Raw genomic sequence first — 24,555 nt, 5'->3', positions numbered from 1 at the left:
ATACAAGTAACTGTGTCACAGTGGATATTATATTATATTTTTATACTGTATACTGTGCCATACTATATTGGGAAATCTCATATGAGAAGGATTATCTGTACAGAAAAAAAAACAAAAAACAAAATAAGCAATCAGTTGCAATAACTTGCGGTTTCCCCTTGGGTCTGTCATTGATTGGAGCGAAAGAGCATTGGTCCGGGTTATGAAGTGTTCTCTCCCTCCCTCCTCCACCCAGGAAAAGCTAACAGGCCTAACCCCTGTCCCGCCACACCTATCATACACACGTTGCACACACATTCCCCTTCTCACACTGCTTTCATCTGGGCGTGAAATGGATTCCTACTGTCTGCCAGAATGCACCACCTATCTCTGGATGTGATTCTCTTTCTCTTTTCTTTTCTTTCTGTGTGCCACACGTGCGCCCTTTTGTTTCCATAGAAAAATGCCTCGCCCACACTGCAAAGTCCACAAAACACATTCCCAGGCGATTATGATCAGAAATGATTAGAAATCCCATTGGAGCTAATATTTTATATGACAACTTGAATTAGATCTAAATCAGAAACACATGATGGCCCTAACCTTTTTAAAACAAACCACAGTCATCCCTGGAATCCCCAGGAGAAAGGCATGTTCATGAAATTCCTTCATAACTGGCACACACACACACATACACTTAAAGTGTGAGAGAGGTTGTAGTATGAAATATTGATACCTCTCGCTGCCACATGATTTTACATGTCCACAAGCAGAAAGTCTGTTTTCAGAGAGGAAGGAACCGAAGTTATGCAAAATTATGGTCTTGTTACAGCAAGTAATGAAAGTAAACCCTGTTCCAGGCAACTGCCTCTCACTGAGAGTGGCTGCAATCTGTCAACAAAAGCTACATAATTTGGTGTGATTCAGCAGATACATCCTGCTTTTCCTCTCTCGCCGGGTCGGCCCAGTTTCGGTTCAGTGACCCTGTCATAATTGGACACATATTATTTGGACCATGACACTTCGCAGACACTCAGAGCCAACCAGATGACCAGTTATCTGGGAGAATAAATGGTTATTCTGAGAAGGTTCCAGTGAACCAGGTACAACTCTTTTCTCAGGAAGATCAAACTTACATCATTTGAATCGCCAGAGGAATTTGAATTGTTCAAGAATCCCCTCCTGCAGTGTCATATTTGTACACAGGCAGAGAGCAGAGGAGAAAACACTTTAGTGTGCAGCGTCTGTGCAGAGTCCTCAAGTTTGGCAAGTTTTTCTGTGACGGCTTTTGTAAATGGATTTTTGTGACTCTTTTCTATGCTTCTTTTTAGAGGACTGTTTCACTGCTTTAAAGGCAGAAACAAGAAAAAGATAAATTCAAAACATAAGACTGGGAACACTTTAACATTCTCAGTTCACAAGATAAATTTACAAGATAAATTCCAGTTACATAAAAGTGCTTGAGCTTTCTTTGCATTTGATAGCTTTGACTGAATCATAGTGAACTGCAGCAGTTGATAGCCTTCCATTTATTTTATTTTATTTTATTTTATTTTATTGTATATTACCGTATAATTTTCCACCAGTACATTTCAGGGGCAAATATTTCACTTTTTACTCCTCTGTCATAATTTGACAGCTAAAATTATTTCACACTTTGCAGATTGAAGGTACCCTGTAGAGTTTTTGACCACTAGCAGCTCTATAGATTAATGTTTTCAGGGGTGGGATCCTATTCTGTTTTTTTGTTTTTGTTTTTTTTTTTATTACATGTGTGACACAGTACAAACTGCCAACAGATTTACACTATTCCACATGTGGTGCACAAGTAAGTGCAGACATCCCCCAGTAAAGGAGCCGGACATGGATGTAAACAATGCAGGATTCAAAAGCTTCAGAATATTACAAATATTGTATGTGGAGGAAAATACCTATAAGACATTTGTTAGATCTCAGGGATACACACAAGATTTACATTCAAAACTTAGCATCAGTTAATAAAAGATTATGCATTTGTTCAAATTCACATACTCAACAGGACATAAACAGTTCAATTAGCTCCCTTTCAATGACTTACAACATTAACAAGCTGTTTACATGTTGTACAGTATATTATTAGTATATAGATTAACACTGACAGCTACATAATCTACTTCTGACACAGTAGTAGAGTACTTACATTGTGGTATTGTCAAGTAATTAACATTTAAGTAAAGGATCTATATACTTATCCACAGCTTCACAGCGGGTGTATGCTTGGGAGTATGTCCTTTAATTTGTAGGGGTGAACAAAATAATGAGAACTGCTGCTTAAGACAGCCAGGCTGTCACCCATTCAGTCTTTCTTTTTTTACAGGTTATGACATCAACCCCTCAGCAGCTAATAAGCCTTTTAAAACAAAAGCAGAGCTGCAGAGATCAGTGAGACCGTGTGAAAACATTGCTCTGCAATCTGCTCTGCTGATTATAAGGATGTTTTGATCTTTTTAAAATTTGAACCGAAGCATAATGTGGTCCTTAAGCAGTGGCATGAGGTTAGTTAACCAATTGAACATCTCCTGTCAAGTTTCAAACACGTGTGTTTATGTGTGATGAACTACCAGACTGTTCTAATTTCCCAACAAACTTAACCATTTGGACTGTGTTATTTTTAATCCAATAGCGGCAATGATTTTGGCTGGACAGGGACAGAGTAGACATGTTCTCCAAATGCGTCACATCCATTTGTGACTAATGATAACATCACCGCTGAACTTCTGATTATTTGATTAGATTTGGCCAAAGTGTGGTGTGATGTTATTCCCACACACTGTGTGTTTGTGGGTACATAGATCGATGTGTGTGCTGGCAAGTGTTTCCACTGTGTCAATAACACTGACACAGTTTCCAACACTTTTGCCAGTTTCTCTGACTAGCACACAAAAAAAGTCTTATGTCTTTATGTTCGATGTTTAATGCAAATTCAAAAGTGTATTGAGGTGAATTATTTTATGATTATGATTTCTGATGATGAAAAGGGTTGATTTAATTTCAGAAAGGTACAGTTTGAATTTGCGTTGCTTGTAAACACATATTTTTGGTTGAGGCAAAATGCAAATATTTCCATTTAGTCAGAGTGACTATTCAGTGTGATTCATCAGCATTACCGGCAGAACAGTAACTTTATTATAACAGATCTTATCTGCCTTGCTCACCATTTGAAAGCCCTGGGTATTTTTACTGTTTCTTCTCTGTCCAGCTCGTGTCCAGAGGGCTTGTGGTGTTGCCGCTTGTTTGCAAAATAGATAGAGGGGACCAGCCAGATGGGCAACACACACAGTCACACACACACACACACACACACACACACACACACACACACACACACACACACACACACACACACACACACACACAGATGGTTTCAGAGATAGAGGGAGATGACTTTTGGATCAACCTTCATTCACTCTGTGTGTCACCAGCCTCACACATGCACACACACAGACACACACACAGACACAGAGCTCTCAGAACAGATGCAGAGATTTTTTGAAAGAAGCACATTCCTGGCATTGACCCTCTTAAACTCTAATATCAGAATACATGATCATCAAAAAAAAAAAAATTCTCAGTACACTACAAATAAAATAATAATAAAATAGACTTTATACAAGAAAAAATGCAAACTGCTGCTACAAAATGTTATTAAAAATGTTATTAATTTAAGAGAAAAAGCTGCTTTATCACTGAATGAAAAAGTTATGATTTTCTGTTGTTTGTGTGACAAATGAGGGAAACTCTTTTATCTGTATGAGATACACGAGATTAAAGCTGTTTTAACATCACCGCTCAGAGTCTGTCTGGTTTGTTGTGTGGATGAAACTGAGCTCTGCTGTGACTGTGAGGCAGGTCAGTTTCTTTGTATGTAGCACCATCTTGTGGGAACTGTTCAACGCTCAGCACTGATGTTATATCGCCAAATATTGTAATGCTGTGAATTTGTAATTGTAATTCACACTTTAAATAACATGAAGCCAAGTGACTGTACATCAAACAAACATATAGTCCTTTATCTCAATAGAATTAGCAGACTTTTGTCAGACGTCTCACAGTTTAGCTGCAATCAGCTTTGTTGTTTTAAGTGTTTTAATTTAAGTGTTTTAATTTTACAAAACTTGGTACATGAAGCATAGCTTCATTTAAGCATTTAATCATGGTGTGTATATATATATATATATATATATATATATATATATATATATATATATATATATATATATATATATATATATATATCAAAACTGTAATTGACCTATTTACTGATGTACTACCAACATCAAAAGCTGTGGTATTACAAAGTACAATAAACATAAACACTAACTGATTTTAAAGACTGATTCCAATGTTGTTCCAGACTGCATATATTTAGTTTTGATTCCTTTTATAGCAGTAATTAAATATATTGTGTAGGCTCTGTTGCAGAGAGAAGTACATTCAAGACAGTTGGGTAAAAGGCTTTTTTTTTTTTTTTGACATTTATATAAAGCAACATTAAATAGAATATAAAGTATAGATCTTTAACTTCATTAAAAACACGTTTTTGTTTTGTTTTTTTAATCCAAAAGATTAAAACATTGCACAGATTTATTTTAAATACTTATACTTTTCTTAATACATGGCATTACTTCACATTTTAAAAATTCTGACATTACTGATTTACTGCTGCTTAGTAAAGATGATACCCCCATGACAAGATCGCAAGGGGCCACATCTGGACTGAACAGCCCTCCCTGCGGTTCTCCTCCATCAGACACCGACATGTATCCGGAGTAGCACGGCTTGGCCAATCAGAAAGCAAGTGAGTATATAATAACACAGCCAGCCCGCAGTAAACGCTGTGACCGCAGGGCGGCAGCACATGTAAACACATGGGATCTTACACAACCTATTACCAAACGCTGAAGGCGAGTTCTGTAACATGTTGCGGTCTCCATACATGATCCTGTTGTCTCACTGCAGGTAAGTCGACTGTTGTCCTATGGACAGGCTTAAACAGCTTCACGCAGAGATTTAATTCAGGTTTTCATTCATGGTCAAGTGTAAAATAATCTAAGTATGGTTCCGTTGTTTTCATGTAAAGTTGACGGCAGCCAGTTTTCCTGTTTATCTGCAACGTCTTTGTGATGTCCTTAAGTTTCTTATATTTTGTCTTTAGCTTGGGGGTTGACTTTACAGAGTTAATCACATGGTGTGTAAAAGTTAAAGTACTGACAGAGACTTCTTCTTATCTTCATCTGAGACAGAGAGGGGCTGTTACATCACTGAGACAACAATGAAGTCCATCGCCTGTATCTCTTCGTCTGTCAGAGCTGCGTGTCAGCACACCTCAGCGTGTTTCCCGTTCAGTCGTGGTCTAATTCGTTGCACTGCGGTGGGAAGATGCACTCATCTGGATTCTGCCGGCACAGCTGTAATTGTGCAACAACCGTGCGTAACGGGTGCGCGTTCTTTCCACAGCATGCGCATAAACGCAGCAGCGGCCCAGCAGGTGAGTGCAGCCCCTGTCCTCACCCCGGTGTCCCTACCAGAGAAAAGAGACGATGAACTGACTGTGTACCGGAGTGTAAGACGCATGCCAGTTAAAACAGCATTGGGATCAGCTCCACGCCTCTCGCCATACACCCCATACATCAAAACACAGGGCCATGTGACCACATTAGTCAATATCCAATCTCTGTTTGAAGGGGATGTGATCCCTGAGCTGTGCTCCAGGCTGGCAGACCTCCCCAGCAATGACAGGGCAGAGGGACTAGCTACTTTACTTGGAGCATGTGTTGAATTTGGCTTGGAAGCCCACAACCCTCTGGTCCTCAAACTGATGAAGGAGTGCCTGGAGCTCCTCTCCAACAGGGACATCGAGGTGGCACAGCTCTGCCACCTGGGTGAGGTGGCACATGTCCTGGAAGGCCGCCAGTCAGCGATGGTGACAAAGGTCCTGGACTCCATAAGTTTTGCTATAGAAGAGGATGTTGTGTCTCCCAGTGAGGCCATCAGAGTCTACTCCCTGCTGGCTCGGTGTTACAATCCTGCCAGCCAGCAGCAGACACTCACGCTATCCACTTTGCACAGACACACACAGAGGCTGGTTCACAGACTGAAGGCCAGTCAAGTCAGCGATATTCTGCAGGCCCTGGTGAAGTTACAGCAGAGACAGGTAGGAAGAGCCACCACTTCTCAGTATGTCTTTTTACTGTGAAATGCCCCTTTAATAACTTGAGGTTCTGTTATTTAGGCACTATAAACTGTTTTTACTCTCTAAGTACCACTGTAATTAGTTTATTTAACAGATATATTGGAAATATTCATGTATGTTAATAAAGAGTGTTATAAAGAGACATAACACTGCTACTGATATTCTGTTTCACAGGCCATTTCCCTGGTGCTGAGGCTGAGTCACAGGGCATCACGGGTCTTTAAAGTTTTCACCGACAATGAAATAATAAAGGTTCTCTCTGCCCTGATGGTCCTGGGACAGCATCATGAAGAGCTCTTGGCTGCTATGGAGAAACACCTGCCAGGTGTGATTTACTTGTTTTCACTGGTCTTTGAAACTTGTCTGTTAAGTCTGATTAGGTTTCACTCTTCAAGCCTTGTCTGTTTCAGTCACAAATGTGTGTGGCAAAAAAAAAGAATCATGAAGTTTTGTGCTGTGTGTGTGTGTGTGTGTCAGAGAGGGTGGGAATGTGTGATCCAGAACTGATCAGTACTGTCATGGAGTACTGTCTGCAAATGAGGTGCCGCTCTGAGCCGATCTTCGAGGTTGTGGCGGAGAACTTTGTGTGCCACGCTGAGAGGCACACCACCCTTCAGATAGCCAAACAGATTGTTGCCATGGGGAGACTCAACTACCTGCCACAGGTACACACTCCACATCAAAAGACAATGAAAAGGAATGAGTCTGTAAACTAACTTGTAATCATGCATCTGCCTTAAAATTAACATGATTCTTGAACAAAAATGGGTTCCTATGAATTTTGCATGTATAATTTAGTATATAACAGTACAAACGGTTTATATGATTATTGTAAGGTTTGTGTGTGGAAAGTCAAAAAGTTAACACACAAAATGGTGGGATAATCATTACATTTTAGAAAAGATGAAAGGGTAGTTTTTACTCAGATCATCATTATGCTGTCATTAAGTTAACATGTCCAAAAGATCGTTCAGTGACCTCTTAATTTGTTCACTGTTTCTATTACAGCTTACCCAAAAATTCATATTCATTCAACAAGTTCCAATGCCACAGTTTGAAATAACTACTAAAAAACAGCATGACACACACACACACACACACACACACACACACACACACAAATATATATATATATATATATATATATATATATATATATATATATATATATAAAATATATAAAATATATAAAATCAATAGTGTGTAATTATTCTCCACTTTACCCCTCAGTGCTCCAGTCAGATGTTTAAGAAGCTCGAGAGCATTTTATCAACAAGGTTTTCCCAGTTCCAGCCTCGCTCCCTGATCGAGGTGCTGCACGCCTGCATCCACCTGGAACGTTTTCCGCTCAACTACATGTCCAAAGTCTTCAGTCCATACTTCCTACACAGGCTACAAGGTAAGTAGAAGGCTTGTAGAGGGAGAGAAGACAGGGAGAGAGAGGGTTTGTCACGATGTGCATTCATCAGGTGTTCTCGTGTTTGCTGTCTGAGCATTCAGAAAGGATACACACTTAGATAAGCTGAATTGTATCAGAGTCAGTTGTGTCCTTTTCTGCTTGTTGCCAGAACCAGCAGGTTCAGAAATACACTCACTGTTATGTAATCTGTTTGTTCACTTCATATTTACAATGTGCACAAAGGATAGTGTTGTAAAGTACAGTATAGTATATCATAGTATTTTAAATAAACATGTATCAGTATGTTTAGTGGAGTACAATTTATTTATTAGTGCAGGGTTGTTGTGTTGTTTGTCAAAGAAAAAAAAAAACATACCAAAGCCACTTATTTACAACACTTGGATGTCTAGCAGTGTATGTAGTGTGTCTATTTACTGTCTGAGTTAGCCGTCTTTGGCTGTCCCACAGCACAGGAGGAGCCATTGGACAAGAATGCCCTGGGACAACTGACACAGCTCCATCTCTCCACCTCATTAGAGTGTAAATACTACTGGGTGAGCATCACATGACTTAATAAGAGTCTGAATAGTTTAAATAATTCTTGTTCGTTAAGATTACCTCCCTTAATAAAATAATCCTAAGCAAATAACTTTTCATTTTGCCTATAGAAAAATGATTGCGTCAGATAAGACATTAATGGATTCTACTCAATGCCTTCTTCATCAGGGCCCCAGACTGCCTTACTTCTTCCATGTGAAGAAGTTCTCCTCTATGGATGAGGCCTTTGAGACACCTATGGATAGTCTCTTGTTCAAACACGTCAAAGGGCCGCTTACCAAGTTGCTGGGAGGGAAGTTTTATTCTACCAATATCTTTACTTCCAGTGGATACACTGTAGGTAAGCTACAAGGATGTGTGTCTCCACGGAACCCACAATATCACTTTTATTTGCTAAGCACATTACATGTTTAGCCTGCTGAGACACACAGTGGAACATTTTATGGGATATCTCATCAAAATTCCAAACAAATCAATCAAGTGGCTCATGGTACTCATGGCTAACCTAAGATCTCTGTGTTTGATTGCACCTTGTTGCACTGGCTGTACTCACAGTGTTGTTTTGTTTCACTCTTTGTGTCCAGATGTGGAGATAAGCCTGGATGAGGAGGGATATGTTCTGCCTCTTTCTCAGTGGGATCACACATACAGGAGGTAAGAGACACACAGTGAGACATCAGACGTCACAGCAGATTTCTATAGCTGGTGAGAAAGTATAGGCAATAGGTCACACCCAAATCCACACAAATGCAAATTGACAAATCAATCAAACAAAGAATACTGTGAACCAGTTAACATGATTGAACTGATTACTTGATTTTTCTGTTTTTGTCCATGTGTAGGATGGCACTGTGTTTAGATGGTCAAAATCGTTTCTGCAGCAACACTGAACACCTGCTGGGGAAGGAAGCCACTAAGAGGAGACACCTCCGCAGCTTGGGCTACGAGGTGGTGCAGGTATGTCTGTATAACTTGCAGTTATATCATTTGAAGTGTTATCTTTTTTTTTTTCTTTTACATTTTTCACTTTTTTACCTTCAAAGCATTGTATCCAAGGAATAGCTGGTCAAAAATAAAATGCCCACTTCTACTTTATCTGTATAAAAAAAAGAGAAACAAATACAGTTTTTGTCTCTACTTGCCTATGAAATCTGTTCTCCTTTTCTCTTGCAGATCCCATACTTTGAATTTGACAAGCTGAGCACTCAAAAGGAACAGGTCCAGTATCTTCACAACAAGATCTTTCCCACCATCTTCAAGTTCAACCACTGACCTCAGGACCTCACAAGTTCAGTAGAAGACCAATCAGAGGTTCCTCAGTGACTTTTAATGGTTGATCCTTATGTTACTGTACAAATAAACCATCCTTCCAATGGACTGGATGGAAAAATATAATATATTATAATATAAGATAGAAGGCTTAGCAGAAAATGGCAAATAGTTTCACCTGTGGTATTCAGCTTCAGCACAGACGTACCCTAATGGGAGGAAACTAGTCTTACTGTCCAGAAAAAAAGCATTAAAGCAGATTAAAACATTTTGCGAGCATATACTGTAAGTGCCCAGTAGTATAGGCATAATCTAACTGAACTTACTGTAAAAGAAATATATGAGTGAGCTTCTGGCATTTTTATTTGTTCCCATGTGCCTTTATTTTTTGTCATTAATGAAACAACCTGCCTTGATTTTAGCATCAAAGAAGAAAAATATCAATAAATAGTTTTGTAAGGATTTATTAAGTGAAAGGAGAGACTGGGTATGAGTAATTTTCCTCTGTTAAAAGATTTTAAACAAAAGATGAAGACGAATAAATTCACAACCCAGGGCCTAAAGAGGATTAGCTTAGCAGCTGGAGTACTACTTCCCTGGCTCCTGTCACATTTTATATTTGCACCTTATGACTCGAATGCAGTACTTCTGTGACTGTAGTTACACTGACTTTATCACTGATATCAAGGAGCAAAATTAGTGAAAAATAATTCTGCTATTAATTTATTGTGTTGTTAAATGGACATGAAAGTGATTATTTATGCAGTTCATTTGAATACAACTATGTAAATATTGTGCCACAGTGTTGTTGCTTTAACTTTTGTGTTGTATCCAATCAGATTTTTTGGGGGGGGGGGGGGGGGGGGGGGGTAGAGAAAAAATAATATGGCCTCATTTACGGGACAAGATATTCAAGTTCAAAATAAGATGTGCATGAGATGTACAAACGTGTGGCATGGAGTACGTTCTTATTTGATGTTGTTGTTGAACATATTTTGGACTGATGGTGCAATAATTCACTTTCACATTGTGAAAAAATACTGAATAGATTTACATTTAACAGTCAATGAATAACAGCATACAGTATGAAAACATTCCCCTTATTGTACCATTACCCATATTGCTATTGACTGCTATTTATCAGACAGACAAGCATAGCATCATAGTGAACATGTGGAATCATGGCCTGAGGTTCGAAAATGAGACAGGAGTAAAGCTGATATACAGAAAGTCCTTTTGTATCTTCAGCCATACAAAATTCTTACCTTGTCAGTTTTCATCTAATAGTCTTGCGTCATGTGACTCAAATATAAAAAAAACCCCTAAATCTAGCATACAGTACATCAGGGCCAAATAGCCTGTGGGTGCATTTCCAATCACTGCCAGAATGTGAATTTTCCATGTTTCTCGTGAACCTGCCATTCAAACCAATCAGATGACGGCTTAATACAACTGCAACATCGTTTATGAAATATTTATAAGGAGTATGTGAGAGGTCAGTCGTCTTGTCAGCACAAGAAAGCGAGCTGAAGCACAGCGAGAGCAGACGCATGGGGTTAGGAAGGAGAGACAAATGAATAAAGCTGTATAAAGGAAAGGAAGTGATGGACGGCACTCAGAGGGATACAGAAGAGCTACAAATCATATGCTGAGCGCGGAAAAGAAGACATACGGTATGTTCAGTAGGTGGCAAGGCTTCAAATTAAGTGCCCACTGTATCTTTTTTGCCTTTCTCCTCCTCAGCCATGGCTCTGGACATCCTCCTGGTTCTAATGAAACACACAACATGTTAACTCTTTTGCGTAATATTTTGTTTCTGATTCATGCAACAAAAAGTGGAAGGAAGTAACACAGAGAGAGAGTGTGTGTGTGTGTGTGTGTGTACAATGTGTCTATCTTCACCTTGTAGAAACAGGTGGCAGGATAACAGTGCGTGGGTGCGCTGTAAGAACAAGCTCTCCTCTGACAGCTTCCATCATCAGGTTCTGGAGGGTGTTCAGCAAAACATCTTCAGTCACGTCAGCCAGCACACATTCAGTGTGCACCGTGTCCTGTGTTCGGGGTGTGTTTCCTGAACATCCTGCAGTCCCCTCCCTGTCCACTGTGTTGCGCTCTTCATTTAGTCCAGCCTTTGTCCCACTCAACAGAACTTGAGTTTGTGGATTACGGCGATAAGATGGTGTGGGGCCAATAGGGGGGCTGTGAGAGGGAGAAGTTTCTGTTGGCTGGTAGGTGATGGGCTTGGAGGCCAAAGTAATCAGGGACTGGGCGAACGCTGAATCATCAAGTATTTCCCTTGAGAAGGAGAAGAAGGAAGATACACAAATACACACAAATACATCAGTTCTTGCTACGATGCACTTCACTGTAAATTTATTTATTACCTTGCTGATTCAAAAATTAAAAAGCTAATATCAAACAACTACGTTTATTTACATGGAAATGTCATGGTGGATGTCAGGATCTAAGTCTTTACTGTATGTACAGTGGGGCAAAAAAGTATTTAGTCAGCCACCGATTGTGCAAGTTCTCCCACTTAAAATGATGACAGGTCTGTAATTTTCATCATAGGTACACTTCAACTGTGAGAGACAGAATGTGGAAAAAAATCCAGGAAATCACATTGTAGGATTTTTAGAGAATTTATTTATAAATTCCTGCATAAAATAAGTATTTGGTCAGTAACAAAAGTTCAGCTCAATACTTGATAATACATGATCAGTTTGACCCCACGGGATGAGATCTTGCATGGAGCCCCAGATCGAGGGAGATTATCAATGACCTTGTATGTCTTCCATTTTCTAATAATTGCTCCCACAGTTGATTTATTCACTCCAAGCTGCTTGCCTATTGTAAATTCACTCTTCCCAGCTGTGACAGCTCTTTTATCTTGGCTGTGGTGGAGTTTGGAGTCTGACTGTTTGAGACTGTGGTCAGGTGTCTTTTATACAGATAACGAGTTCAAACAGGTGCCATTAATACAGGTAACGAGTGGAGGACAGAAGAGCTGGTTTGTGAGAGCCAGAAATCTTGCTTGTTTGTTATTGACCAAATACTTATTTTACGCAGGAATTTATAAATAAATTCTTTAAAAATCCTACAATGTGATTTCCTGGATTATTTTTCCACATTCTGTCTCTCACAGTTGAAGTGCACCTATGATGAAAATTACAGACCTCTGTCATCATTTTAAGCGGGAGAACTTGCACGATCGGTGGCTGACTAAATACTTTTTTGCCCCACTGTATCTGGGTATGTGTAAGTGTTACCTTAGCACAGAGGTGAGTATGTGTGTGATGATGTGTTTCTCAGGGCCAGGTGTTGGTGGAGGCAGCCTGACAGAGAGGGATGCGTTTGAAGAAGTGGTTTCAGGCTTCTGGGGTCTGACTGACTGAAGGCACCTGAGGAACACAGCAGAGATGAAAACATTATTGATACAGCATGTGTGATGGAGGTCTGGGTCTTTTGGCATGATAATTAGTTTCCTAAACTTGAAATCTGAAAAGTTATTTTCCTGTGTGCATCTGTGTGATGTATGTATGTGTGATGTAAAAAGTGTGTACTATAAAAGACTTTACCTATAAAACTTATTGAACTGGTCAGGAAAGTGTGTGAGATACTCCAGAAGACTGTGGGAGTGTGCTGTAACCTCCAGATGCAACAGAGCGGGTGGGGGTGGTTCAGGCTGCCTCCATACTTTTGCCGTTTGCTTCCGTGCCCGCCGCTCAGCTCTTGTTAGCTTAGTACATATAGAGCCCACAGTTTCACAGCTGCTACTGGCACAGATAGGAGGAAGAGTCTGACAGGGAGATAAAGGTGCAGTCAAAATGAAGCTGAGCTTCATAAATTCTAAAAGGCTGACATTTGTCTCCATGTCTGTGAATACATTTGATAACTATGATATTAATACAGAGGACAGGTCTTATATTTACAGCAAATGAAGAGCACCTTATATTTCCTGAGTGGTGGTCCTTTTCTTACTGGAGCTGGTACAGGTTCCTGTAACAAAATGAAGAGTGAATACAGAAACTATAACATCCTTTCAAAAATATGACAATCTAAGCAAGGACCTTATCTATCAGATCTTCTTGTCTCTCTGAAAGGTTCTTGTCCGTGATAGTGAACTCATCTTGCTGTCTCTCTCTCTCTTCCCCCCAGCACTGCAAAGCCTCTTGATATCGAGTCAGTGCGGCTTCCTGAATAACCTGAAGAGGAAAGAAAGAGAGAACACAATAGTTATACTAGAAAAACAAAAAAACAAAACAAAAAGACGTGCTGCTTGATGCAGCGTTAAATCTACACTGGTACTGCTGTGGTACCTGACAGATGAGATCGAGTCGATAAACGGTGGGGTAGTCAGTAGAGGTGAAGGTGAGGACACAAAGAGCACTCTCGCCTGGACACAAGCTGCCTCGCTCTGGATGGATCTGCACCACCTGGCACAACATACGCACTCAAACCTTGTCATGTTAAGCCTTATTTCAGATTATGGATAGACATGTCACCTGACACACAATTAAAAGCTCATTTTTTGTCAGTCTTCTCAAGCTAATCAAAGAAAAAAAAAAAAGAAAAAATCAGGTGATATATGATACATGTCTCTGACTTTCAGATACAAGGCAGGAGTAACAGCTTGTTTCTTCCTCAAAACAGTCTAATTTGCACAAATATATAAAAGAGACAACAAAGGCTTCATGTATGCCTTCCGGTACCTGCTGGTTACTCTGCTGGGGCAAGTCCCATGTGTAGTGGACAGTGTCTGTGTGGGACACATTGGTGAGGAAGAGAATTCTTGAAGATTGTGAGCACACAGGGATGTCGCCAAGAGAGACACTGTCCTCAGACAGAAATACCACCTACAAAAACACACACACTGAGATGAATGCAAAAAGGCACAGAGGCAAGAGGACTTAAAAGGTACAGACTGGTGGTATCCAGCAGAACCTGACCTCAGACTTAAATTAAAACATGGTTTGAAGGATATTCAAAATTGCCCTGTAAAGAGAGCAGGTTTTGTTGTATTTAATTCTGTTCATAGCTGTTCACACCTGTCCTGGGAATGGCACCCTCTGGACGCAGGATGCCTTAAAATCACTGCAGTTAAATGGGTTTGAGGAGCCCAGTGTCGAAGTATCAAACCCGCATCCCTCAAACCTCATCAGAGTTGAGTCCCCGTCCTGAATGTGGATAGGAACCTCCATCTAGTAACAAAATTGGGAACAATCAAAATGACTAACAGAGACTGAGCTTCCAGGGACAGTGTGTGCTGAGTACCTAATGATATAAATGCTATGGTATGTTGCATCATTCTGAATAAATAAACAAATGAATTCAAACTGATCTTGTTTAGTAACATGACTTTCTGTTACAACTCCATTTCTAAATTGTTATCAGCTTAATGACCACAATGCTACAGAAGAAAACGCTCAGTGAAACACGCTGCCTGCAGTAATCAATTGGACAAAGTAAAGCAGAGGTGTCAAACCTGTTCCACAAAGGGCCGTGTGGCTGCAGGGTTTTGTTCCAACCAAGCAGCAGCAGCACACCAGACTTGACTCATTTAATCAACTGACCTCAGTCTTCAGACAGCTGATTGGTCAAACTGTGTGCTCTTGATTGGTTGGAACCAAAACCTGCAGCCACACGGCCCTTTGTGGAACAGGTTTGAGACCTCTGATGTCAAGTGTTTGAAGGGACAATGGTAATAAGACAGCAAGTAGGCACAGTATGGCTCAGTCCATACATGGTACATCTTAGCCTCCAGTGGAGAAAAGATCCATTCTAGCACCGCCGTCTTCCCAGGAAGGACCTCTCCCTCTGGACTGAGGCAGCACAGCACTGGATGGTTAAAGTTGTCCATCTGAAGCTGTGACAACACAGCTGTGTCCACTTCATAATGGACTGGCACTGCACCAGCATTGTGTATCTCACACACCTGCAGGACAAACAAAGAAATGCAAACGCAGAGTCCTCCAGGTTTTCTCTAGACTTTTACAGAAGCTTAAGATGTAATGTTCGAACAGTTGGAAGTGTTGTTAACAGAGAGGAACACACTCCAGTCTAACACGCATTAGACAAACAACTGTATATAAGCTGGAACGTTAAGTAGCTGGAGAAACCTGTGACAGCTGTTCAAGTGAATATGAGTTGAGATGCAATACATGTTTCAGCTCACAGTAAACAGGCCACTCATATGGACTTAATCTCAGAGAAGTTAAACACGCACCTGCCTCGGAGGACTGCTGTCCCCAATCGTTACAGAGGTGAAGACATGCCGATTGGAGGCAAAGTGGAGATATGGTCTGTCTCTCTCCACTGTCACCCCCTGGAGGTTTAGCTGTGCACAGAAAATCTCCATTCTTAGTGATACATTAAGTTACTAGTAGATAAAAGAGACAACATTGGAATAGCGCTGCTAACTGTGCACCAGAAGTGAAAGAACTGTTAATTATGGCAAAGAAATTCATTTAAATCTTGATTATATCCTTACTGTCTATTTTGTTTATCAGTGTGTCATTAGAGTTGGATAGATATAAGCTGTATGTACAGTATGAGTAGTCCCTCACCAAGATCTCTCTGCCATAAGAGAGCTTGAACACAACAGGAAACCTATCTGTCCCAACAAAGCCATGGCTGCAAGGGAAGAAGTTCAGATTATTTTGGGATCACATAATTAGTGTGATCTGGTGCCTAGAAGATTTGCATTGTGCTAAAAAACATATTCTGATCACTGCCAACTGTCAGAGTCATAATAATGAAATAAATGCAGTAAAGCTTAATTGCTGTTGCCAATTTTGACCTGTAGGTGAAGTGTACTGCCCTCTGCTGGCCTGGGTGCAAAGTTCCAGAACGAGGAGAAATGCTGAACACACGGTTGTCTTGAACCTGTCAGTGAGATGAAGATATTGGTGCTTTGTGACCGTCTCTCTTTAAAGTCAAAAAGTATTATTCTGAAATCTGTCAGTGAATTTTAATCACACAGCCATATTTATTATTCATAAAGTTCCTTCAAGTTTTTAGATAAAGAAGCCTGACCTTCATCTGGTACAGCTCAGTGCTGCTGAACTCTCCTGTCTCTGCCCAGTACTCCAACTCTATCTGCTGGTCCTCTGGAAACAACAATGCCCTAATATTGAAGAACAAGCCAGGAATTAGTAGATGAGGAGTCCGTGGACCAAAGATTAGAAGAAAGTCTATTAAAATTCTCTAACAAACTCTACAAGAGTGTAACCACTATTTTCATCAGAGCAAAAAAAAAAACAGTCTGACCTATTATACTGAACTGTATGCATAAATGAAGCAAATATACAAAAAATGGTTCTTGCAGCTTTGGATGACTTTATTCTCCACAGACTGTTTGCTGCTCACCAATCGACAGGGATGGAACCAGGGTTGTGAAACATCAGCACAAAAGTTGAAGGGTCTGAATTCATGGGAGCAGCACTAAAGTTAAAATCCACTGTGGCTTTGGTGAAGATGGAGGGACAGCTGCGCAGGCTAGAGATAAGAAGAGAGGACACAGTCATGTACACACCATGCCGGCACAATACAAGATGTCCATTCTACTTAAAGAAACTGAAGAAAATCAGTGTTTTACAACATTTATTATTCAATTTTCTTTTATAGTAAGTGTTAGAAGTGTTCAGTTGTTATTTTCATCATGGAAATGTAATCAAATGAAAAAAATGCACCACCTTTACAACAAAATAAACAATCGGTACAATGTTTAATTGCTTCTATATTCTGATGCTAACCTGTGCCTGGTGGGGGTTCCATAAGTGAGTTCTGCAGGGGAGGGATTGGACAGCAGGTACTTGTTGAGGCTATCCAATGAGAAAAGTTTCCATAGATGCACCTTGCTGAGTGTGCCCTCACTGCCACCACTATACACATCAGTAACCTGTAGTGTGGGGAACACACCCTTAGCTCGCACTTCACACAGCGCCTGAGGAGGGGATGACACCAACCCTGGGAAGAGAGAAGGATCCAGAGAGGGAGAGAGTGGTCAGTATTAAGAAATAATAGAAAACAAATTCAGAATCTATTCAGGCTTGTACAGTTCAGTTTTTGTGTTTTCTATCTACCACTGGCATTAAGCATCTGGTAACTGATTTTCCACAAGTACTGGGCTCGTCTGTATGGTCTGACAGTAGATTGGAGCAGCAGTGTGGAGTGTGAGGCGATGGTTCCCCTCTCACAGTCCAGCTGTAAAGCTGAAAGGACCAAACAGAACATACTGTACTTTGTGTAAAACACTGACTTACAGATGAATATGGTAAAATCAAATATACTTAGACAGAAGACTGATGAATAGCATGCACATTCAAAAAAGAAAAAGAAAACACCACAAAGAATAACACAAAAGAGAATACCACTTGGTTCAGTCTTGGGGTCATAAATAAGTTCTTCATCCAGAAGTATCTGCTGTACAGAAAGACGAAAGGACACAGGACAGGGGCTGTTGTTCACCAGAGGAACTTCAACTGACCGGTAACTTCCAACTAGAGTTTCCTCTATATCCAAGACTGCTTTTCCTGCCTGGGGAGGAAACAACCATCAAGATCAATTCATGTTCAAAATGTGAGCGGAACAGTCATTTGAATTTTCTAGAAAATTAACATCCAATTACAGTACAGTACATTCACACACATAAAACCACACAAACACAGTGACAATCCTACCTCTATGAAGCCTTTGGAGCCCATTCCCACCACTTTAAGGGTGAGGTGTGACTTGTTACATCCATTAGTCTGGATCGGCCAGAAGGTGAGAGTAGGTTTGAGTGTGTATGTTGTCTCTGCCAGTGGATTGAAGGACCATGTCTGGACCTGTAATTAAAATTAGCAAACCCAAGTGCTCAGAATGCTTTTTAATAAGTTGCAAACTGTCTCCATAAGTGTGTTGTATGAGTGATTCTCTCCATTTCTCACCGAGCTCTCATTGGGATGCAGTTCACCAGCATCTGGTTCAACAAAGATAAGGTCCTGGTATGGCTCTGGAATCCTCCATTGGAACCTATCACAAAGGACAATCACAGTGATCCAGCTGTAGAAGATTAAAGATGGCAGGATAAGTCCAGACTACAAACAATACACTGAAAAATGTCAGAACTACAGGACTAGAATAACAACACTGGGATAACAACTCAGCCAAACCAACTGTAGAGGTAGATGGCTGAGATTCCTGATGCGGTGGGAGCGTCGTGTCTGTGAGCCCACAGCCGTTGGCTGGAAATATAAACTGCCGTCTCCTTCCAGAGACACGCACAGCTTTTCTACCACACTCACAACTGTCAGTTCCTAGGTGAGACAGAAAGAAAGGTACAGATAGAAAAACCTGCAAGAACAGTGCAACTCTCGATGACAGTGTATATAGTACCTTTGTGTGTTTAGCTGCATTGAGCTGCAGCTGTAAACTGAACCCTTCTTTGGGATTGTCTTCTGTGGGAGTAGTTCTGAGGGTGAGGATTTGGTGATGCCCAGGCTGGATCAGACCACAGTTTGGAATTACAGCCACTGACTCTGCCAGGGCAGCGTTTGAGCTGTGGTCCAGACAGAACGAGAGGGGGAGGTCTCCGCCATTCTGGAGGAGCACTGTCTTATAGGAAAGAGCACTCAGGGCTGGAAACACCTATAAAGAACAACATTATAGTTACCAGAGTATTTCCCTCTTTTCATGGGATAGTTTCAGTTAGAAAAGACCAACAGTTTTTTTCTAAGGGAAAAGATACATCAGCTTTAATACCATCTTAACTTCTTGCTGCTTATCGAGCAAATAAACACACAGGAAGAGAGAAAGAGAGCTACTGTAACATTTGAGTTCTTTCTCATGCTTATGTCTCACCACGTGAGGGGGCTTCAGAGAACAGCGCGGGATGAAGTGCTCTTTGCCAGGTTGAAAGGAGTGGCCAATGACTCTGACAGTCACACACCAGGGCAGGCACAGCAGTCGCTCAGCAACGTAATGATCATCCTGCAGCATCCAGAGAGGAGGGCAAGGAGGGCAGAGCAACATTTGCATAAAAACTGTAGGGATTTTAAAGTTGTACTCACAACAGGAAGACAACTGAGGAAATGATTGTAATATACAAATAAAATGTTGTAATAGGCTTTTTCCTGTAGCACAGAATATCCTACAATACCATTTTATAGTATGCAAAGCACTCGAGTTGCACTCCATGCAAAGTGTTGAGCTGCTTGGGGTCATAGGTCACTCTGAATGAGGTGGACTTCAGTGGAGCTAGGTCGCATGATGAGGGAGAAACAGTAAACGGAGAGTCTTGGGCAACGGTCCAAACCAGACTGGAAGAGAATCAAGAAAAACAATAAAACAGATACTCTAGTCAAGTTTCATACATATAAAAAATATATGTTGCTAGTGTCATATTCAGGCAGTGGTACCTGAGTTTCCCTCTGGTGTGGTTGGTGATGGAGACAAACTGAGAGGAAGTGGATGAAGCAGACGCTGAGGTGGACATTTTGTGATTAAACAGCAGCTCACTTGGCACTGCAGATACATGGGGACATGATGAAGAACAAGAAGAGAGAGGATCCATGCACCCCAAGCAAGACTGAAAAAATTCCTCCATGGGAGTTCTCGGCATAACTGTAGCACTGCCCAGTGTTTGACTTGACTGCTAGAAAAGTGATACACAAGGAGTCAGAGTCACAGAGAAAACACTAAACCTATCTGGTCTGGTCCCTCATGATATTTAAACAGACAAAACTGCATATCTCTTTACCTCATCCACAGCTGAGTGCACCCCCTGATCCAAGTGTCCATTATGATCTTGCTGGATGACACTTGGAGAGCTTGGTGGGTCTTGTCTGCGGTACCAGTTAAGTTTGTACAAAACCAAGTGTTCAGGTTTCAGTATGGCTGGTTTCTGGAGCTCTGAGTGACAGGTACCAATCAGGTCAAGGAACAGAGGGTCCTAAAAGGACAAACAGACAGACAGGGTGGTCTTAATTAGTCTTAATTAGTTTTGTGTCTGTGTTATCAGTGTGTACACATCTGCATCTTGGCTCCTACCCTGTGCAGTATGAGACATGCCACTCTCCTGTGGTGTGCAATGGGATGTGTGGGCCTATAGACTGCCCTCAGTGTGGTATGGCTATGTGGGTGTACAGTGCCACTTGCTGGCTGGATACTGAACACACTATGTCCGCCACAGTCAAGGTCCCATTGGTAGATGGTCTCAACAGGAGAAGAATTAACCAGCTCCACTGTCTTTATGACTGCTTCTCCTTCCTCAACACAGCCAAAGTCCAACACAGGAGAGGACAAGGAAACTTTGGGACCTAGTTAGAAAAAGAAACACATATATATCTAAGTCTAGATTCCTCCTCTTTCACTTAAAAAAGTTGAAGAATATGCTTGTGAGTTACACATTTATCTGTCTCTCAGATTTCTGCAAATATGTCCCTTACCTGTACAGCTTCCAGTGAGTTTAAGCAGGGTTTCATCAAGTGCCCCTTTGCATTTCAGAGATAAGTACTCGACAGAAACCGAATCCACCACAGCAGGAGAATAGGTGACTGTAGCTCGTAGCGATCCACCAGGTGGCACCTTTCCTTTGGTAACATCACAGCTGAACTCTGACCCAAACAGAGGCACCCCGCCAGGCAGTCTTGCCAAAGAGAAAGATGCAGTTACCTGGAGGAGAGAGTAAAAGAAAAATGAGAGAGAAGGTCACTGAGAGTGTACACATTCATTTGTGAGTCTCTGCGTACTACTCACAGGAGAGGGGTTGAAGATATTAAAGTGCTTCTGCAAATTTTGGCCGACTGCCACAGAACCAAAGCACAGCATTGGATGCCCCTGCTCTTCTTGCTCCATTGTAGCTGGATTTCTCAACTGAAGACATGGGTATTTGGCTGAAAGCAGAGGCAAGACAAGAGGCAAATGAGCAAGTATTGGTTCCTACTTCCCATACAGTTCAATCCGTAACACAAAGCCATATTATCAGCATATCCAAAATGAAGGTGCAATTAAAACAAATATAGAATATGCACATTTGCTCAAATTTGTATAGTTGTACACATTCAGATCAGACAACAAATTGTGCCCCCAGTAATTGCTTAGGTAGTGATCATACAGTCTGTGATAATGACTTACCTGTGTTAAAGCTGGTAAATTTAATTTGTAACCTTTTAAATCCATTTCACCAAATACATTGTAACAAAAATTTCTGGATCTGTTAAACTCATCTTGGTTTTAGTACCTAGTGCCTGCAGCAGCACAGTGCAGAAGCTCTCTGCTTTGTTCCCTTCCTCTCCAAACCTGCAGTAGGCCTGTTGCTGGTACACCAGCGCCTCTTGTGGCCGGAAGACCACAGTGATGTGACACTCCTGTCTGGGTTTCAACAGGCCTTGCTCAGGGCTCAGCTGGAATGGCGCTGCACACACCCACTGGAAGCATGTCTTGAGTTTACTGTGAGAAGGAGAGTATTTGGAAAGTGGGTAAGACACAGAAAAAGAAGACCAGGAGAGAGGGATTGATGAATAAGAGTGATGTAAAGTGAAAGAAAAAAGACCAAATATTATATTTCTAATTTTCAAATATGTATGGATATATACACATATGTACCTTGCATTTTTGAGCAGGAAAGTAGTATGTGAGGAGTGTTGAACAGCACAGATTGGCAGCAGCACAGAGTCAGGCACCACCAGGGCGCAGCAGGGAATGGTGGCACGGAGGCATATTTGGAAGCTGCCATCTTTACCTTGAATCTCGATGCTATCCTCATAGTCGCACTGTCCCAAGCAGTCAGACAGACACACAAACCGACACACAGACAGAAGACATGAAACAGGAAATGTAGATGATGTAACATTCCTGATGGTGAGACTACAAACCTATTTTTCTACAATAATTATAATCGGCCCTGTTTATGAGGTCTGAGACTTAAGAATGCAAAATATATGTTTCCCGACTTTAAAAGCCCTGTAGCACAGCACTTTTGGAATATATATCAGATAAAGCGCTGTTAAGTTTGGTATGTGTTACCCTCTGTAGCGGCCGAAAGGTGACTGGGATGGAGAAAGAAGTCCCTGGACTAAGAACAATTATCTGGGGAATTAAGGTGGTGAAAAACCTGGAGACTGGAGGCCTGTAAGGGGACAAAGAGGTCATACGTTAGCCTGTACATTCCCATCTGGTTTGGCAGTAAATAATAACATGCAATGTGTTTGTTTGTGTGAAGCTTATATGTGTATGCATAGATGTGTCTGTGTGAGTTTGTAAGACCTCAGGTGTAGCTTCTGCAGCTTGTTATGAATGTTCTTTAATACTAATGTTTTGGTGAACTCTTTTCCCAGGTTCCAGTCTTCCCAGACCAGCTCTGGCCTTGTTTCCAACCCAAAGAAGCAGCTTCTTTCACTAGACGCGTGTCGCTGGTGCTCTCTTTCCCTTTGCCTGTGGTGATCGCCTGGATCCTGTCAGGTGCAGCATTGCAAAAGATGTGAGTTTTAGAAAAACACACATAAATGATTTAAAAATTACTTAAGTGAACTTTTAGTATTAAATACTCTTTGTTGAGCTGAAAAATCCTTTTAACAAAAACTATTTTAAAAAGACTCATTTTTTTACATGAACTGAGTTGGTTATTCTGACTTGAAAGTTCTGTGCAAATATTATATCGTAGGACTGACCAGTAGGAATGGATGAGATCACTCATAAATCAGCATGTTTTGTGCACATCTGCCATTATGTCAGAACAACAGATGATCAATGCACAATTGACCAGATAAGGTCGATTGTATTACAGTGCACTAGCTAATCAGCGACACTGTAAAAACAGACCAATATTACCTGTGATCGGTTTTATTACAGACGTTTATGGTCTATTCTAAAACTGCCCCTATAGTAGTAACCCAGGTATTTGTTTTTCTCATAGGAAAGACAAATAGAAAGAAAAGACAAGCACAGCTTTATGATAAATAATGGACTTCTGTGGCCCATATACTCGTTCACAGTGAGGGATATAAACTGATCAAATTTAACACACAGATTCAGTGAAACGTAAAAAATCAACTTCGACAAATAGGGCCACAAGTTATTAATGATGCCAAACTGTTTCTTTTTAATCTTTAGTTACTTTGATGTTGTTTCCAGCGGTGGGGGGCTGCCACGGCGCTCCTGGACCCAAAGGGTGCGGACCTCGAGCCTCTGCTAACATGACTGGGAAAAGAGAGAAGGTGTTTACACACCTACAAATCATCAAATATGGAACAAAGTTGTCGGCGTCGCCCTACTACACTCACTGAAGACAGATGTCGTTGGCTGTAGTTGCACCTAAAGCCAAGCTGAGAGAGCGTTTTGAAATTACCGGATACTAAGACCATAGATACTAGCTAACAAAGCGCAGAGCTGACAGGTAAACAGACTAACGTCCGTAAACACGGCAGGTCTAACTCACTAAGACAGCCTTACCTTCTTTCAAACGTCAGACAATAAAACTTGCCAACCAGGCAACAGTTATTTATTCCATGTGAGTTAGGAAAACCCTGCGTACAGCAGTCGGAGGAAGAAGTTAAAGTTTGTCGGGTACGGCGTTTCCATGGCAACAAGCAATTGCGTCGCTATAGTAATTACCACAGCCGAGAAGGGACATGTGTGATTCAAAACCAGCGTTGTAAAATTAGGTACTTTACATATATCACATTGTATGGGGATCTAAAAATATTGTAACTACGCAAATAGTGTCCCTACAACCTGAAAGTAGGCCAACTCATGCCACTTCCGGTTTAAAAAAATTAAACTGAATTGTCCCTTTAATTGTGAAACCTGAACTTTTTGGATTCAAAACACACTCATTAATTCAACTTTATTTTTCAAACAACCCCCTCAACAAAATCACTAGTGTTGCACTTAAGGTGAAATATATTAAATTCTATAGTTTTAAATTATATTGACAGCATCACACTTAACATGAGAATAGTTTACAAAATACAGAGACATTGCCATATCAACAGTAAGCTTAAAATACTATACAGTACATGCAGCCATGTATTTGTGTGTGTGGCTTTAACTAAATATAACATGCAGTTTCACAAAGATAATACAAAACAAAGAGTTGAACAAAAATTCATGAGTATATAGTCAAAAAAAAGTACTA

General features: G+C 40.8%; 2 protein-coding genes across 2 annotated transcripts; one reads left to right on the top strand and one right to left on the bottom strand.

Moving 5' to 3' along the window:
- The first annotated feature begins 4,900 nt into the window (after nucleotides 1–4,900).
- On the top strand, nucleotides 4,901–10,354 carry LOC121193902 (FAST kinase domain-containing protein 3, mitochondrial-like). Its single transcript, XM_041056325.1, has 10 exons — nucleotides 4,901–4,977; nucleotides 5,262–6,172; nucleotides 6,386–6,536; nucleotides 6,689–6,876; nucleotides 7,442–7,610; nucleotides 8,079–8,164; nucleotides 8,337–8,508; nucleotides 8,753–8,822; nucleotides 9,011–9,125; nucleotides 9,342–10,354. Exons 2-10 carry the CDS (start codon nucleotides 5,291–5,293, stop codon nucleotides 9,438–9,440), a joined length of 1,932 nt encoding a protein of 643 aa, XP_040912259.1. The 5' UTR covers nucleotides 4,901–4,977; nucleotides 5,262–5,290; the 3' UTR covers nucleotides 9,441–10,354.
- Nucleotides 10,146–23,996, bottom strand: cfap65 (cilia and flagella associated protein 65). Its single transcript, XM_041056324.1, has 35 exons — nucleotides 23,871–23,996; nucleotides 23,536–23,618; nucleotides 22,686–22,873; nucleotides 22,446–22,548; nucleotides 22,026–22,192; nucleotides 21,661–21,869; nucleotides 21,177–21,313; nucleotides 20,867–21,092; nucleotides 20,469–20,737; nucleotides 20,179–20,370; nucleotides 19,838–20,073; nucleotides 19,579–19,738; nucleotides 19,281–19,409; nucleotides 18,816–19,067; nucleotides 18,597–18,736; nucleotides 18,368–18,452; nucleotides 18,119–18,265; nucleotides 17,810–17,975; nucleotides 17,522–17,650; nucleotides 17,192–17,405; nucleotides 16,806–16,934; nucleotides 16,473–16,563; nucleotides 16,237–16,322; nucleotides 16,004–16,070; nucleotides 15,664–15,774; nucleotides 15,181–15,372; nucleotides 14,486–14,638; nucleotides 14,150–14,293; nucleotides 13,757–13,873; nucleotides 13,508–13,642; nucleotides 13,386–13,436; nucleotides 13,016–13,236; nucleotides 12,707–12,838; nucleotides 11,340–11,732; nucleotides 10,146–11,206 (listed from the first exon to the last, which is right to left on the bottom strand). Exons 2-35 carry the CDS (start codon nucleotides 23,614–23,616, stop codon nucleotides 11,140–11,142), a joined length of 5,319 nt encoding a protein of 1,772 aa, XP_040912258.1. The 5' UTR covers nucleotides 23,617–23,618; nucleotides 23,871–23,996; the 3' UTR covers nucleotides 10,146–11,139.
- Between the last annotated feature and the right edge of the window lie 559 nt (nucleotides 23,997–24,555).

Source organism: Toxotes jaculatrix, chromosome 15 (genome assembly GCF_017976425.1).
Source record: "Toxotes jaculatrix isolate fToxJac2 chromosome 15, fToxJac2.pri, whole genome shotgun sequence".
NCBI classification, from domain to species: Eukaryota; Metazoa; Chordata; class Actinopteri; family Toxotidae; genus Toxotes; species Toxotes jaculatrix.
Note: the sequence above shows the minus strand (reverse complement) of the source record. Positions and strands in the feature narration are given on the sequence as shown.

What these genes read in the sequence shown, in the direction of transcription:
- LOC121193902 (XM_041056325.1), top strand. Translation starts at nt 5,291, where the DNA reads ATGAAGTCCATCGCCTGTATCTCTTCGTCTGTCAGAGCTGCGTGTCAG. An exon ending in TATGGAGAAACACCTGCCAG is followed by an intron (nt 6,537 to 6,688) that starts GTGTGATTTACT and finishes TGTGTGTGTCAG; the next exon opens with AGAGGGTGGGAATGTGTGAT. An exon ending in CTTCCTACACAGGCTACAAG is followed by an intron (nt 7,611 to 8,078) that starts GTAAGTAGAAGG and finishes GCTGTCCCACAG; the next exon opens with CACAGGAGGAGCCATTGGAC.
- cfap65 (XM_041056324.1), bottom strand. Translation starts at nt 23,616, where the DNA reads ATGTTAGCAGAGGCTCGAGGTCCGCACCCTTTGGGTCCAGGAGCGCCG. An exon ending in CACACCAGAGGGAAACTCAG is followed by an intron (nt 19,739 to 19,837) that starts GTACCACTGCCT and finishes ATTCTCTTCCAG; the next exon opens with TCTGGTTTGGACCGTTGCCC. An exon ending in CCCCAAGACTGAACCAAGTG is followed by an intron (nt 17,651 to 17,809) that starts GTATTCTCTTTT and finishes TGGTCCTTTCAG; the next exon opens with CTTTACAGCTGGACTGTGAG.